The following is a 17,225-nucleotide window of genomic DNA, read 5'->3' on the forward strand; positions in this document are numbered from 1 at the left end:
TCTAGAGTTCCTTGGACTGCAAAGAGATCCAACCAGTCCATCCTAAAGGAAATCAGTCCTGAATATTCATTTGAAGGACTGATGCTGAAGCTGAAACTCCAATACTCTGGCCACCTGACATGAAGACCTGACTCATTGGAAAAGACCCTGATGCTGGGAAAGACTGAAGACAGGAGGAGAAGGGAACAACAGAGGATGAGATGGTTGGATAGCATCACCGACTTGATGGACACGAGTTTAAGCAAGCTGCGGGAGTTGGTGATGGAAAGGGAGGCCTGGCGTGCTGCAGTCCATGGGGTCGCAGAGTCAGGCATGACTGACTAGACTGACTGATCGCATGTATGTGGAAATAAAAATAATAGTACAAATGATGTTATTTACAAAACATAAATAGAGTCACAGATGTAGAAAATAAACTTATGCTTACTAGGGAGATAGCCAGCAGGTGGGATGAAATAACAGGGAGACTGGGAATGACATATGCACACTACTATATGTGAAATAGATAACTAATAAGGACCTACTGTATATAGCACAGGAAAACTTGTCTCAATACTCTGTAATGATGTATATGGGAAAAGAATCTAAAAAAAAGTGGCTATATGTATACGTCTAACTGATAGACTTTGTTGTACAGCAGAAATTACACAACATTGTAATTCAACTATAATAAAATTTTTTAATACTTTATACTATAAAATTAAAAGGCATGTCACACAACTAGGAAAAAATCAGTGTACTTTTGCCAATACCAGGACATATTCTAATGAAATTCTTGGACTTTAATGAAAACAGACAAATGAAATCCTTTGGATTTAGGCAAGAAGAATAGGTTCTTATAACGCAAATAAAATCAGATTATGATTACTTTTTTATAGCAACAATTTATTCCAGTACAAAATATAGTAATACATGTAAGATACTCAAGAAAAGAAAATCTCAACCAAAGATTTTCTATTCATTCAAAACAACCTATTATTCCCATTAGCCATTCCTGGGAAATCTAAAAGAGAAAGATATTCAGACAACCAAAATAAATGAAGACATCTAAATGAAGACCAGTGGTGAGCATTATAAATCAATCAATCAATTTATTGAAAACCAGTCACAAAAGTCATGAAACTAGTGACCAAAAAGGACAAATCCTGTATGATTCTACTCCTATGAAGTATCAAAAGTAGTCCAACAGCAAGCAGAAAGGTGATTGCTGAGGCAGAAGGTAGGGGACTAGTGTTTACTGGACACAGAGTTTCATTTTTGTGAGATTAAAATGTTCCAGAGACCTGTTGCAGAACAATGTGACTATAATTAACAATACTGAATTGTATACTTAAACAGTTAAAGTGACAAACCTTAACTTGCATTATTTTTACCACACATACACAAAAAAAATGAAATGATAGTTGTAGCAGAGAGAATGACATGACAAAATGTAACTACCAAAAAGTGTTGAAAAAAAATTATAAGGGTAAAATAATTACAGTGATTGCCTTACTATCTGGAGGTAACAGTAGTATTACTTCAAATCTGATATTGTAGAAGAAGGATAAAGAGGAAAATGTGCCAATGGCTAATTCCAGTATTGTTCACAGTTGGGAACCAACAGACAAAGCCCCCCTTTTTTAGGTGTAAAAGGTATTTACATAAAGGTACAGGGCATAACTTTCCTTGGAAGGAAAGTTATGACCAACCTAGACAGTATATTAAAAAGCAGAGACATTACTTTGCCAACCAAGATCCGTCTAGTCAAGGCTATGGTTTTTCCAGTGGTCATGTATGGATGTGAGAGTTGGACTGTGAAGAAGGCTGAGCGCCGAAGAATTGATACTTTTGAACTGTGGTGTTGGAGAAGACTCTTGAGAGTCCCTTGGACTGCAAGGAGATCCAATCAGTCCATTCTAAAGGAGATCAGTCCTGGGTGTTCATTGGAAGGACTGATGCTAAAGCTGAAACTCCAATACTTTGGCCACCTCATGCGATGAATTGACTCACTAGAAAAGACTCTGATGCTGGGAAAGGTTGGGGGCGGGAGGAGAAGGGGACGACAGAGAATGAGATGGCTGGATGGCATCATCGACTCTGTGCACATGAGTTTGAGTGAACTCCGGGAGTTGGTGATGGACAGGGAGGCCTGGCGTGCTGTGATTCATGGGGTCGCGGAGAGTCGGACACAACTGAGCGACTGAACTGAACTGAACTGATCAGGGCATAAACAGAACCTTGAGCACACCAGGAAAGGGGCAGTGACCCCACAAGAGACTGATCCAGACTTGCCCATGACTGTCCAGGAGTCTCTGGTGGAGGTGTGGATCTCTGGTGGCCTGTTGCAGGGTTGGGGGCACTGAGTGTAGCAGTGCATGCCGGGGACCTTTTGGAGAAGGTAGCCTTTATCTTCATTATCTCCACCATAGTTTGGCCTCAGGTCAAATAACAGGCATGGAACACAGCCCCGCCCTTCAACAGAAAATTGGATTAAAGACTTACTGAGCATGGCCCCGCCTAAGTTTCCCCCTCAGTCAGTCTCTCCCATCAGGAAGCTTCCATAAGACTCTTATCCTTCTCCATCAGAGGGCAGACAGACTGAAAACATCACAGAAAACTAATCAATCTGATCACATGGACCACAGCCTTGTCTAACTCAATGAAACTATGAGCCATGCCCTGTAGGGCCACCCAAGACAATGGGTCATGGTGGAGAGTTCTAACAAAATGTGGTCCACTGGAGAAGGGAACGGCAAACCACTTCAGTATTCTTGCCTTGAGAACCCCATGAGCAGGATGAAAAGGCAAAAAGATAGGACACTGAACGATGAACTCCCCAGGTCAGTAGGTGCCCAATATGCTACTGGAGAAGAGTGGAGAAGTAACTCCAGAAAGAATGAAGAGATGGAGTCGAAGCAAAAACAACACACATTTGTAGTTGTGACTGGTGATGGAACAGAAGACCATTATATCTACTACTGAGGGCAAAAATCCCTTAGAAGAAATGGCGTACCCTCATAGTCAACAAAAGAGTCCAAAATGCAGTTCAGTTCAGTCGCTCAGTCGTGTCCGACTCTTCGCGACCCCATGAATTACAGCACACCAGGCCTCCCTGTCCATCACCAACTCCCGGAGTTCACTCAAACTCATGTCCACAGAGTCGGTGATGCCATCCAGCCATCTCATTCTCTGTCGTCCCTTCTCCTCCTGCCCTCAACCGTTCCCAGCATCAGAGTCTTTTCCAGTGAATCAACTCGTCGCATGAGGTGGCCAAAGTATTGCAGTTTCAGCTTTAGCATCAGTCCCTCCAATGAATACCCAGGATTGATCTCCTCTAGAATGGGCTGGTTGGATCTCCTTGCAGTACAAGGGACTCTCAAGAGTCTTCTCCAGCACCACAGTTCAAAAGCATCAATTCTTCAGCAGTCAGCCTTCTTCATAGTCAAACTCTCACATCCATACATGACCATGGGAAAAACCATAGATTTGACTAGACGGACCTTGGTTGGCAAAGTAATGTCTCTGCTTTTCAATATACTATCCAGGTTGGTCATAACTTTCCTTCCAAGGAGTAAGCGTCTTGTAATTTCATGGCTGCAATCACCATCTGCAGTGATTTTGGAGCCCAAAATAATAAAATCTGACACTGTCTCCACTGTTTTTCCATCTATTTCCCATGAAGAGATGGGACCAGATGCCATGATCTTTGTTTTCTGAATGTTGAGCTTCAAGCCAACCTTTTCACTCTCCTCTTTCACTTTCATCAAAAGGCTTTTGAGTTCCTCTTCACTTTCTGCCATAAGGGTGGTGTCATCTGCATATCTGAGGTTATTGATATTTCTCCCAGCAATCTTGATTCCAGCTTGTGCTTCTTCCAGCCCAGCGTTCCTCATGATGTACTCTGCATATAAGTTAAATAAGCAGGGTGACAATATACAGCCTTGACGTGCTCCTTTTCCTATTTGGAACCAGTCTGTTGTTCCATATACAGTTCTGACTGTTGCTTCCTGACCTGCATACAGGTTTCTCAAAAGGCAGGTCAGGTGGTCTGGTATTCCCATCTCTTTCAGAATTTTTCACAGTTTATTGTGATCCACACAGTCAAAGGCTTTGGCATAGTCAATGAAGCAGAAATAGATGGTTTTCTGGAACGCTCTCACTTTCTCCATGATCCAGCAGATGTTGGCAATTTGATCTCTGGTGCCTCTGCCTTTTCTAAAACCTGCTTGAACATCTGGGAGTTCACGGTTCACATATTGCTGAAGCCTGGCTTGGAGAATTTTGAGCATGACTTTACTAGCGTGTGAGATGAGTGCAATTGTGCGGTAGTTTGAGCATTCTTTGGCATTGCCTTTCTTTGGGATTGGGATGAAGACTGACCTTTTCCAATCCTGTGGCCACTGCTGAGTTTTCCAAATGTGCTGGCATATTGAGTGCAGCACTTTCACAGTATCATCTTTCAAGATTTGAAATAGCTCAACTGGAATTCCATCCCCTCCACTAGCTTTGTTCGTAGTGATGCTTTCTAAGGCCCACTTGACTTCACATTCCAAGATGTCTGGCTCTAGGTCAGTGATCACATAATCATGACTATCTTGGATGTGAAGATCTTTTTTGTACAGTTTTTCTATGTATTCTTGCCACCTCTTCTTAATATCTTCTGCTTCTGTTAGGTCCATACCATTTCTGTCCTTTATCGAGCCCATCTTTGCATGAAATGTTCCCTTGGAATCTCTGATTTTCTTGAAAAGATCTCTTGTTTTTCCTATTCTGTTGTTTTCCTCTATTTCTTTGCATTGATCATTGAGGAAGGCTTTCTTATCTCTCCTTGCTATTCTTTGGAACTCTACATTCAGATGCCTATATCTTTCCTTTTCACCTTTGCTTTTCGCTTCTCTTCTTTTCACAGCTATTTGTAAGGCCTCCTCAGACAGCCATTTTGCTTTTTTGCCTTTCCTTTCCATGGGGATGGTCTTGGTCCCTTCCTGTACAATGTCACGAACCTCCGTCCAGAGTTCATCAGGCACTCTATCTATCAGATCTAGACCCTTAAATCAACTGCAGTTGTGAAAACTGATACACTGATACTATTGTGATCATGTTAACTATTACTTACTTAATACCTCTATATCATAACTGGTGAACAGAAAAGCAATAGAATTTCGTAGCATCAACGTTACCATTTAACAGAAAAACCTGTAACCACTTTTAAAAATACAGATGCATATCTAAATTATCTTGAAATTTTTTGAAAAATACAAATGCCCAGATATTGCTTTTTTCCTCCAAAGCTCCAGATATGTTTCTAATGAGCAACCATGTTTAAAAACAACTGGACTACATGATGATAGTTTACTTTTACCTAGTTTGTTTCACTTTTTCTACTTCATATTCTGTGCTCCCATTTCAATTACTTTGTTTTCCGATTTGTCCATCTCCTTTTATGTTCTTTATCTAGCCTTTATCAAGCATAGTATTGAAAAGCTTTTGTATACATATATATAAATAGTATGTATAATATATATATTAGAAATTTTATGAGGTTTTGCTTAACTAAAAAATTTATGACAATTTGACTCCACTTGTTTGCGTTAGTATGAATAGAATGATAGATTTGTAATTTAAACAGATATGCAACAAGCGACAAAGATTTACTCTATAGCACAGGGAACTACAGACAGTATCTCACATTACAGTAATAATCTATAATGAAAAATGATCTTAAAAATAATATATGTGCGTATATGTATAACTGAATCACCTTGCTGTGTGCCTGAATACTGTGAGTCAACTATACTTCAATAAAAATATATATATATTATGAAATTTAAAAAATAACCAAAAGATAACAAGTGTTGGTAAGGATGCAGAGAAACTGAAACCCTTGTGACCCTTGTGCATTGTTGGTGGGATTGTAAAATGGTGCAACCACAATGTAAACTATTTGGTAGTTCCTCAAAAAATTAAATATATAAATTACACATGATCCAGCAAACCCACTTATATATGTATATATCCAAGAAAATTGTATTCAGGGTATCAAAAATACATCTGCAGACTGACCATGTTCATAGCAGCATTATTCACTATAACCAGGAAGTGGAAATATAACCCAAATATTCATGAATAAACAAAATATGGTATATACATACAGTGGAATATTACCCTTAAAAAGGAAGAAAATCCTGTCATATACTACAGTATGGATGATCCATGAGGACATTATGCTAATTGAAATATGCCAGTTACATAACAAATACTGCATGATACTACTTACATGATGCATTTTAAGCAGTTAGATTTATAGGGAACAAGGTAAAATGGTGCTGGAGGAAGGGAAAAATAGGGAGGGTTTAATAGATGTTCAGTATCAGTTTTGCAAGATCTGGATATCTGTTGCACAATAATGTGAATATACTTAATACCACTGAACTGTACACTTAAAAAATGCTCAACATGGTAAAAATTGTGTTTACTATTTTTACAATTAAAAGTTTTTTCAATAAAGAAGAATATATACAGATACACTATAGTTCTAACTAACAGTTGTTAGTTTATAATAAGGTTTATGTGTTTCAAGATATATTTTTCACATTTCATTATATTTCAAATGATTTTTTTCAAGAAATGTTGTATCAAATTCGCTAATACTAAAGTGTTCTCTATTCATCTCTATGACGTGGGAACAGCAAGCTCTCTACAGACATTTTAAAATTCTTATTAGGTGTAAATGTTGGAAAAAAGATTTTCCTTTCTGTTTTCAAATTGTGTGCTACATATGAGAGAGTAAAAGAAAAAATTCCGTACAAGTTTCCAATATAATAATATATTCCAATTAACTGGTACACAAACAAAAAAACAGAATATTTGATTACTAAAATGCTATTTTAAAACACTATGAATGACAAATTATAAATGAATTTTTAAAATCTGAATTCAAAAAAATTCAGTTATCAAACTACCCTGACTGAGCTAAGTCTAAGAAAAACACAAGACGTCGGGAACCGTGACTACAAGATTTCCATTTTGTGTTTCATTGGGATATGTGAAAAATTTCCTGTATCTGTGCTTATGAACAAGTTCAGAAATTACATTTGTATTTGACTCATATCTTAATTCTTTTTTAACAAAACTCCCGGGGCATTTGGACGAATGGGATATGCTAAATAAAGCTTTTAGCCTTTGGACAAATGGGATATGCTAAATGAAGCTTTTATTGGCCTATCTTTAGCACCTCATGTAGAAGACACATTTACAGATAACCTCCCTCCTTATTGTTCAATCCACAGACATATTATTCAACAATGAACATGGAATGTCTGTCTCTGCTGACAGGTAAGCTATGCTGAACTGAGAAAATTTCTCTATAAAGGAAAAGTATTTAGTATTAAACAATTGAAATATTCTCTGTTGAAAAGCAAACTAACAGTTAAGCAAGGAAATTACAAAATGTCAAAGGAAAAAATATGCATTTTCCCATGGTCAGGATTTTGCAGCAGTTTTGTCATGGAAGACCAGGCATGATGAGGAAGAAATGAACATGAAAAGTACACTGTTAGAATGAATGTTACTCCAGGACAAATGAAATTACTATAATATATTAAACTCTATTTGTATTCTGTTGCTAAGTTTTAGTATCATTATAATATTAAAATATTCTTAGAATATTTACTTTGCATTAGGATTCTATATGTTCATACTTATACAAGCTTGCTATTTGTTTTTGAAATACGATAAATGATCATTTAATATCTATCCAGCTTGCTGCATTGGGTTATTGAGAAAACAAGAAAGAATAAAAGTGAAAAAACACTGGACAAAGTAATAGTATTATTTACAATGATAATCATAATATTAATTATAATAATGATAATGCTTTGATTTAAAAATGAAGACAGCCTCTATTATCTTCAGCCACCTGGAAATCCTACATCTTGACTTACTTTTTAAAAAACTATTTTACCAAGGTGTAATTTACATGTACCATAAAATTCACCCATTTTAAGTATACAATTAAGTGATGTTTGGTAAATTTATAAAGTTGTGAAACTACCACAGTGTAGTTTTAGAATATCTGCATCACACCAAATAGGTTCCTTGTGAAAATTTACAATTTCCACTCCCATCTCTATCCTGAGTCAATCTTTGGTCTGCTTTCCGGCTCTCAGTTCAGTTCAGCCGCTCAGTCGTGTCTGACTCGTTTCGACCCCTTGGACTGCAGCATGCCAGGCTTCCCTGTTCATCACCAACTGCCGGAGTTTACTCAAACGCATGTCTATCGAGTCAGTGATGCCATCCAACCATCTCATCCTCTGTCATCCCATTCTCCTCCTGCCTTCAATCTTTCCCAGCATCAGGGTCTTTTCCAATGAACCAGTTCTTCACATCAGGTGGCCAAAGTATTGGAGTTTCAGCTTCAGCATCAGTCCTTCCAATGAATGTTCAGGACTGATCTCCTTTAGGATGGACTGGTTGGATCTCCTTGCAGTCAAAGGGACTTTCAAGAGTCTTCTCCAACACCATAGATCAAAAGTATCGATTCTTTGGTGCTTAGCTTTCTTTATAGTCCAACTCTCACATCCATACATGACTACTGGAAAAACCACAGCCTTGACTAGACGGACCTTTGTTGGCAAAGTAACATCTCTGCTTTTTTTTTTTTCTTTTATTGTAACTGGACTTAACATTATTATAATTTTAATGAAAAAGTTAAACCAGGGATCTCTAAATTTTTGAATCCTAGTATTAATCAACTACAAATAAGTATTAGCCCCTATCACCAATGACTGAGATGTTTCTTTCTAATGAATTGACCATTACATTTCCAAGATCTGAAATGGCCAACAGACCATAGAAAGAGACTTCTTTAGGCTCCTGTTTGAAACCAACAGCTTCAGCAAACTGCTGGCCTTGATTCAGGGCCAAAACATCTCTGCTTTTTAATATGCTGTCTAGGTTGGTCATAACTTTCCTTCCAAGGAGCAAGTGTCTTTTAATTTCATGGCTGCAGTCACCATTAGTAGTGATGTTGGAGCCCAAAAAAATAAAGTCTGACACTGTTCCCATTGTTTCCCCATCTATTTGCCATGAAGTGATGGAACCGGATACCATGATCTTAGTTTTTTTAATGTTGAGTTTTAAGCCAACATTTTCACTCTCCTCTTCACTTTCATCAACAGGCTCTTTAGTTCTTCTTCACTTTCTGCCATAAAGGTGGTGTCATCTGCGTATCTGAAGTTATTGATATTTCTCCTGGCAATCTTGATTCCAGCTTGTGCTTCCTCCAGCCCAGCATTTCTCATGATGTAATCTGCATATAAGTTAAATAAGCAGGGTGACAATATATAGCCTTGAGGTACTCCTTTTCCTATTTGGAACCAGTCTGTTGTTCCATGCCCAGTTCTAACTATTGCTTCCTGACCTGAATACAGATTTCTCAAGAGGCAGGTCAAGTGGTCTGGTATTCCCATCTCTTGAAGAATTTTTCACAGTTTATTGTGATTCACACAGTCAATAAGGCAGAAGTAGATGTTTTTCTGGAACTCTCTTGCTTTTTCAATGATCCAAAGGATGTTTCCAATTTGATCTCTGGTTCCTCTGCCTTTTCTAAATCCAGCTTGAACATTTTGGAATTTCACGGTTCACGTATTGTTGAAGCATGACCTGGAGAATTTTGAGCATTACTTTGCTGGTGTGTGAGATGGCTGCAATTGGGCATCCTTTGGTATTGCCTTTCTTTGGGATTGGAATGAAAACTGACCTTTTCCAGTCCTGTGGCCACTACCGAGTTTTCCAAATGTGTTGGCATATTGAGTGCAGCACTTTCACAGCATCATATTTTAGGATTTGAAATAGCTCAGCTGGAATTCCATCACCCCCACTAGCTTTGTTCCTAGTGATGCTTCCTAAGGCCCACTTGACTTCACATTCCAGGATGTCTGGCTCTAGGTGAGTGATCACACCATCGTGGTTATCTGGGTCATGAAGATCTTTTTTGTATAGTACTTCTGTGTATTCTTTGTATTCTTGCCACCTCTTCTTAATATCTTAATATATTGTTTCTGTTAGGTCCATACCATTTCTGTCCTTTACTGTGCCTATCTTTTCATGAAATGTTCCCTTGGTATCTCTAATTACCTTGAAGAGATCTCTGGTCTTTCCCATTCTATTGTTTTCCTCTATTTCTTTGCATTGATCACTGAGGAAGGCTTTCTTATCTCTCCCTGCTATTCTTTGGAACTCTGCATTCAAATGGGTATATCTTTCTTTATCTTCTTTGCCTTTAGCTTCTCTTCTTTTCACAGCTATTTGTAAGGCCTCCTGGGACAGCTTTTGCTTTTTTGCATTTCTTTTTCTTGGGGATGGTCTTGAAACCTGTCTCCTATACAATGTCAGGTACCTCTATCCATAGTTCCTCAGGCACTCTATCAGATCTAATCTTAGATCTGATAGAGTGCCTGATAAATGCAGTCATACAATATGTTCTCTCTTGTGCAAGGTTTCTCTCACTAGCATTGTTTCTGAGGTTCATACCTGTTTTAGCATGTAATTTATTGCATTAAAGGTGCTGAACAGTATTCCACTGTATTAATATACCACATTTTGTTTGTCTACTCATCAGCTAATGAATACCTAAAGTATTTTCAGTTTGTTGCTACTATCACGAATAATGTTTCTAATAAATGTATTAGCGTTTCAGTTTCTCCAGATTCTCAATTAAGATTGGTACTGTCAACTTTCTTGATTATAACCATTTTATTGGGTATAGAGTTGTATCTGTTTATGATTTTAATTGCATTACTGATAGCTTAAGCTAAACCATGTCAGATTTGTGATATCTGAAGAAGATTTAGTTTTGGGACAAGGGACCAGGCTTCATCACTCCAGAACTTTTGTGTAGCAGAGTTTTATTAAAGTATAATAAGGGACAGAGAAAAATTCTGACATAGACATCAGAAGGGGGATGGAGGATGCCCCCACTCCCTAGTCTTATCAAGGCCTTATATACTTTTACCAGACCCACTCCCACAACATACCTGTAAATTAACAAGATTAGAACTAATAGAAAGGTCTTACCAGACCCACTCCCACAACATATGTTTTAAGATAACAGGATTAGTCAGAAGGTTCCTGTTAAGGAGAAACCTATCTTCAAGCAAGATAGACTGTGGTTACATAATACAGAGCTTAAGGAAAAACATACCCTTGAGCCATTACCTCTGGGCTTAAAGAAAAAACCTTTTATGTGACTAAGAGGAAGGAATATAGGAAAAAAACTGTCCTTTTCTCCTCCTGAAGAGCCTGGGACCCCTTTCTCCTCCTGGAGAGCCCAGGACCCCTTTCTCCTTCTCAAGGGCCCTGGACCCCTTCCTCCTTGAGGGCCCCGGACTCCTTATCAGCCTACCTAAGGACCAGCTCTCTCATTTTTCCAATAGGCATGTATGGATGTGAGGGTTGGACTATAAAGAAAGCTGAGCACTGAACAATAGATGCTTTTGAACTGCAGTGTTGGAGAAAACTCTTGAGAGTCCCTTGGACTGCAAGAAGATCCAACCAGTCAATCCTAAAGGAAATCAGTCCTGAATATTCATTGGAAGGGCTGATGCTCTGAAGCTGAAACTCCAACACTTCGGCCAACTGATGCAAAGAACTGACTCAATGGATAAGACCCTGATGCTGGGAAAGATTGAAGGCAGGAGGGGAAGGGAACGACAGAGGATGAGACAGTTGGATGGCATCACAGACTCAATGGACATGAGTTTGAGTAAGCTCTGAGAGTTGGTGATGGACAGGGAAGCCTGGTGTGCTGCAGTTCATGGGGTTGCAAAGAGTCGGACATGACTGAGCGACTGAACTTACCCTAATGACCAGTGATTCTGAACATTTTCATGTGGTCATTAGCCATTAGTACAGCTTCTCTGGTGAAACACCTATAAAAAACATATATGCATTTTTCACTGGGTTGTCTCATTACTGAATTATAAAACTTCTTTATATAGTCTGAATGTAAGTCCTTTATCAGATAAGTGATTTGCAAATATTTTCTCCCAGTCTGTGGCTTGCCCTTTCATTTTCTTAACAATGGCTTTTGAAGTACAAAAGTTTCAATTTTTAGTGAAGTCCAATTAGCTATTTTTTCCTTTTATCAATTGTGTCTTTCATGTTATAGATGAGAAATCTTTTTATAACCTAAGGACTCCCAAATTTTCCCTTATGTTTGGTTCCAGAAGTTCTATAGTTTTAGTTCTTACATGTAAGTCCATTTTGAGTTAATTTTCACATATTATGTGATATAAGAATCTAACTTCATGGTTTCCTACACAGAAATCCAATTTCCCTAGCACCATTTGTGGAAAAGACTCCTTTTGCCCTCTGAATTGTCTTGGCAATTTTGTCAAAAATCAGTTCACTATATAAATGTAAAGGTTTTGCCTTTAAGCAAATTAAATCTGGATTTGTCATTAAGTTCCACTGGTTACTACATCTATCCTTACATCTTCCCTAGACTTGGCTATACTGAGGGCACTACTGAACCAGAATTTCACAAAATATACCCAACACAACAAAAACAGGAAGAAGATAAAACAATTCCACACAGAGTTAAAGGAACAGAAAATGAAAATCAATACACATTAATTGAGGAAAATTCTCTCCCTCAAAACAACCATGATGAAATAGAAGAAAATCATACAGCAACATTGCAAGCAGAATTAAATATACTCAAACAAGCAACTAAGTACATGGAAACCCACTGGATTAAAAAGACATAAACTAAGAAGGAGAGGAACAAAGAGAGGAGACAGCAGGACAGCAGAGGGTAAGTTAACTGAACTGAAGAAAGAAAGGGAAGGAAAAGATTATATTATTTGAGAAATGAAAAATAAGTTCAAGGCACTCCAATGAATAAATTCAGATTAAATAAAATGCACTAAAAATGGCAGTAAACAAGAGAATAAAAAGGAAGTAAAGAAATTTTTTGGACATTAAGGAGAAAGTAATGCAGTGGGAGATAAAGCAAAATAGCAACAGCACTTATATATTTTGATTCCTTGAAAAAGAAAACTTAGACCGTGTAACAGAATTAATATTTAAAACTATAATCCAGGAAATATTTCAGAAATTAAGAAAAAAAAACACTTGGATCTATGTATTAGAAGATTCTACCAGATCCCTGAGAAAAATTATCTTAGAACAATCAGCTCTAAGACATTTCCCAACAAAAATCTTATATTTTGAAGATTAATTTTTTAATAATCTTCAAGGCCAGCTGGTAAAGAAATCACATAACTTACACATGATAAAAATTCTCCAAAAAGTGGGCATAGAGGGAACCTTCCTCAACATAATAAATATACACAAATCCATGTAAGCATCATTCTCCATAGTTAAAAACTGAAAGGGTTTTCCTCTCAGATAAGGAACAAAACAAGTATGTCCACTCTCATCACTATTATTCAACACAGTTTTGGAAGACCAAAACTGACCATGCAGTCAGAGAATAAAAAGAAATGAAAGAAATCCAAACTGGAAAAGAAGAAGTAAAACTGTCACTGTTTGCAGATGACATTATACATACATAGAAAATCCTAAAGATGCAACCAGAAAACTACTAGAGCTCATCAATGAATTTGGTAAAGTTGAAAGATACAAAATAAATATACAGGAATATCTTGCATTATTATACACTACATCAAAAGATCAGAAAGAGAAATTAAGGCAATAATCCTATTTACCATTGCAACATAAAGAAAAAATACCTAGGAATAAACCTACCTAAGGAGGCAAAAGAAAACTATAAGATACTGATGAAAGAAATAAAAGATGACACAAACATGGAGAGATAAAACATGCTCTTGGGTAGGAAGAATTAATATTGAAAAAATGACATACTATGCAAAGCAATCTACAGATTCAATTCAATCCCTGTGAAATTACCAATGGCATTTTTCACAGAACTAGAACAAAAAAAATTTTTTTTAATTTGTATGGAAACACAAAAGGCCACAAATAGCCAAAGCAATCTTGAGAAAGAAAAACAGAGCTGTAGAAATCAGTCTCCCTCAGGCTATACTACAAAGCTACATTGATCCAGAAAGTATGCCACTGCCACAAAAACAAAAATATAGATCAATGGAACAGGGTACAAAGCCCAGAGATAAACCCACACAACTATACCCAATTAGTCTACAACAAAGAAGGCAAGACTATAATGGGGAAAGACAGTTTCTTCCACAAGTGGTGCTGAAACAGTTGGACAGTGACATGTAAACCAATGAAATTAGAACATATCCTAACACCATACACAAAAATAAACTCAAACTGGATTAAAGACCTAAATGGAATGTCAGACACTACAAAATTTTTAGGGGAAAGCATAGGCAGAATTGGACATAAATCACAGCAAGATATTTTTTGATCCACCTCCCAGATTAATGGAAATAAAAACAAAAATAAACAAATGAGACCTATTATAAGCTTTTTCATAGCAAAGGAAATCATAAATAAGACGAAAAGAAAACCTTCAGGATCAGGATGAGAGAAAATATCTGCAAAGAAACTGATATGGGATAAATCTCCAAGCTATACAAACAGCTTAAGCACCTCAATATCAAAAAAACAGAACAACCCAATCAAAAAATGGGTGGAAAATCTAGATACACATTTTTCCAAAGAAGACATGCAGATGGTTAAAAAGGATATGAAAACATGCTCAGCATCACTCATTATTACAGAAATGCAAATCAAAACTACAATGAGGTTATCACCTCACAGAATGGCCATCATCAAAATAGCTACAGACAGTAAATGCTGGCGAAGGTGTGGAGAAAAAAGAACCTTCCTGCACTGTTGGTGGGAATGCAAACTGGTATAGCCACTATGGAAAACAGTATGGAGGTGCCTTTAAAAGCTGAAAATAGAGCTACTATAGGATCTAGCAATCCTACTCCATAGGTTCAATCCCTGGGTTGGGAAGGTCCCCTGGAGAAGGAAATGACAACCCACTCCAGTATGCTTGCCTGGCAAATCCCACAGACAGAGGAGCCTGGCAGGCTGCAGACCATAATATTACAAAGACTCAGACACAACTTAGTGACTGAGTGTGCTCATGCACGTGTGCACACACACAGAGCAAAAGCGCAGATGGTTTGATAGGAGAATTCTACCAAGATATTCTCAGTGTTCTACAAATTGTCCCAATTTGTTAAAAATAAAGGAAAACTTCCTGAAGTACAGAAAAAGAAAACTATAAAGCAGTATCATTCATAAGTATCAATGTCAAAATTAAAAATTAAATTCCTATTAAATAAAATATAAGCAAACAAAGTTCAACACCTGAATCTATCCTGAGAATACAAGATTGGTTGAATGACACCAAATCCATTAATATCATACATCATATTAATAGATCTAAGGTCAATAAAAATCATAAGATTTATCTTTTTTAGATGCTATAAAAAATTCTTTGACAAAATTCACCCATTTCTATTTAAAGAAAAACTCAAGAAAATAGCAATTGGGGGATATATTCTTAACAAGAGAATACATATTCATTAGTATACATTATATACATAGTCCTAAAGCCAGTATCTTATTTAACTGGAAAAAACTAAGGTCATTTCCACTAAGATCAGAAACAAAGACAAAATGCCCATTACCTCTGCTATGATTCAAAACTGTACCAGAGGTATTAAGCCAGTATCATTAGGTAAGTCAGCTAGAGCAACACTTGGCAAACTATAGCCTACAGGCCAAATCCAAACCTGCTGCCTATTTTTGTAAATAAAGTTTTACTAGAACATAGCCACACCTATTAATTTATTTACTGTCCATGACTTTGTAGTTGAAACTATACGGTGCAACACCTAAAGTACTGAGCTGGCCAACAAGTTCATTTGGTTTTTTCATAAGATGTTATAGAAAAACCTGAACAAACCCTTTGGCCAATCCAATACATACTGTCTGGCCCTTTGTTGAAAATGTTTGCCAGTTTTCAAACTAGATACATAAGAATTAGTAAGTAAATAAAACTTTCTCTATTGGCAATGAAATGAAAATATAACTGAAATGCCCTAAGGAATCAATAATAAAATAAAATATTTTAAAAATTCAGTAAAGAGAAGATGGTTATTTTAAGACATTAGTCTGCCAACTTCTTGGCCTGCTGGCTTCCCAAATAAAGTTGTATTCCTTGCCTTAAAAAAAAAAAATTCAGTAAGGACTATAAAATTAACATGTAAGAATCAATAGCTTTCATATACACAAACAATAACCAGCTAGAGAATGGCTGATTAAAATCCCATTTATGAATTCAACAAAGATTAAAAATTTAGTAATAAACTGAACAACAAATATTCAAAATCTAAATGAGGGAAAATTAAAAACACTCTGAAAGATATAATAGTAGCCTTGAACAAATGAAAAAATAACCCCTCTTCTTGGATGGGATGACTCAACATTATAAAGATGTCTGTTCTTTCTAAATTAACTTACAAGTTTAATGTAATCCCAGTAAAAATCTCAACATACTTTTATGAAGTTAGACAAGTTGATACTAAAGTTCACATAAAAAATAAACCCACAGAAATATCTATGAAAACACTGAAAAAAATTCAGGATGCATAGTTGGCACACAGTAGGACCACTGCTCTCTTAAGGAGTTCTCACTCAGGTGCATGGAAGAAGGAAGAAAAGTGATATATATAAGAAACAAAAATACACAAGTAAAAATCATTCAATTAATAAGTATTGGGTTGACCAAAAAGTTTGTTTGGGTTCTTCCTAACATCTTATGGAAAAACCCAAGCAAACTTTTTCCAACTCAGTATTAGGAAAAAATACAAAGACTTGGTGATCGGAGAAATATCATATGCATTGAGAAGGTAATATCTGAGTTAAGATCTTGAAGACAAGGAGTCATCTATACAAAGATATGGTGAACTGACAGAGCGTTCCTGGGAGAGGAAATTGTACATGCAAGCCTTTGGGTGGGAACTAATTTGGGAGGTTTGAGTGACAAAGAGTCAATATGTAAAGGCAGTCAGTATGTAAAGAGTCAAACTGTAAAGGCAGATGGAGGATGATAAATTAGTTAGGGCCCCTGTAGGCCATGCTATGCTGTATGATCTTTGTTCTGATTGCAGTGAGAAGTCACTACAGGACATCTGAGTGAATGATAGAATAATGGTCTCTCAAAGACATTCACATCCTGATCCTCAGATTTTGAGAATATGTTTTATTACATG

General features: G+C 36.9%; 1 protein-coding gene and 1 non-coding gene across 7 annotated transcripts in view; one reads left to right on the forward strand and one right to left on the reverse strand.

Annotated features, from left to right (window-relative positions):
- The window catches only part of WDPCP (WD repeat containing planar cell polarity effector), a 385,832-nt gene that overhangs the window by 341,426 nt on the left and 27,181 nt on the right, over positions 1 to 17,225 (forward strand). For all 6 annotated transcript variants that reach the window (XM_088841307.1, XM_088841310.1, XM_088841313.1 and 3 more), the window contains one exon: positions 7,272 to 7,317. In XM_088841307.1, the coding sequence (XP_088697433.1) occupies positions 7,272 to 7,317 (46 nt within the window). The remainder of the gene's footprint in view (positions 1 to 7,271; positions 7,318 to 17,225) is intronic.
- LOC129540135 (small nucleolar RNA SNORA2/SNORA34 family) lies at positions 8,772 to 8,907 on the reverse strand. The gene has a single exon (XR_008682593.1). It is a non-coding gene; the product is annotated as a small nucleolar RNA SNORA2/SNORA34 family (small nucleolar RNA).

The sequence above is a fragment of the Moschus berezovskii genome, chromosome 11 (genome assembly GCF_049115385.1).
Source record: "Moschus berezovskii isolate FMDL1 chromosome 11, NW_MosBer_1.0, whole genome shotgun sequence".
Taxonomy (NCBI): Eukaryota; Metazoa; Chordata; class Mammalia; order Artiodactyla; family Moschidae; genus Moschus; species Moschus berezovskii.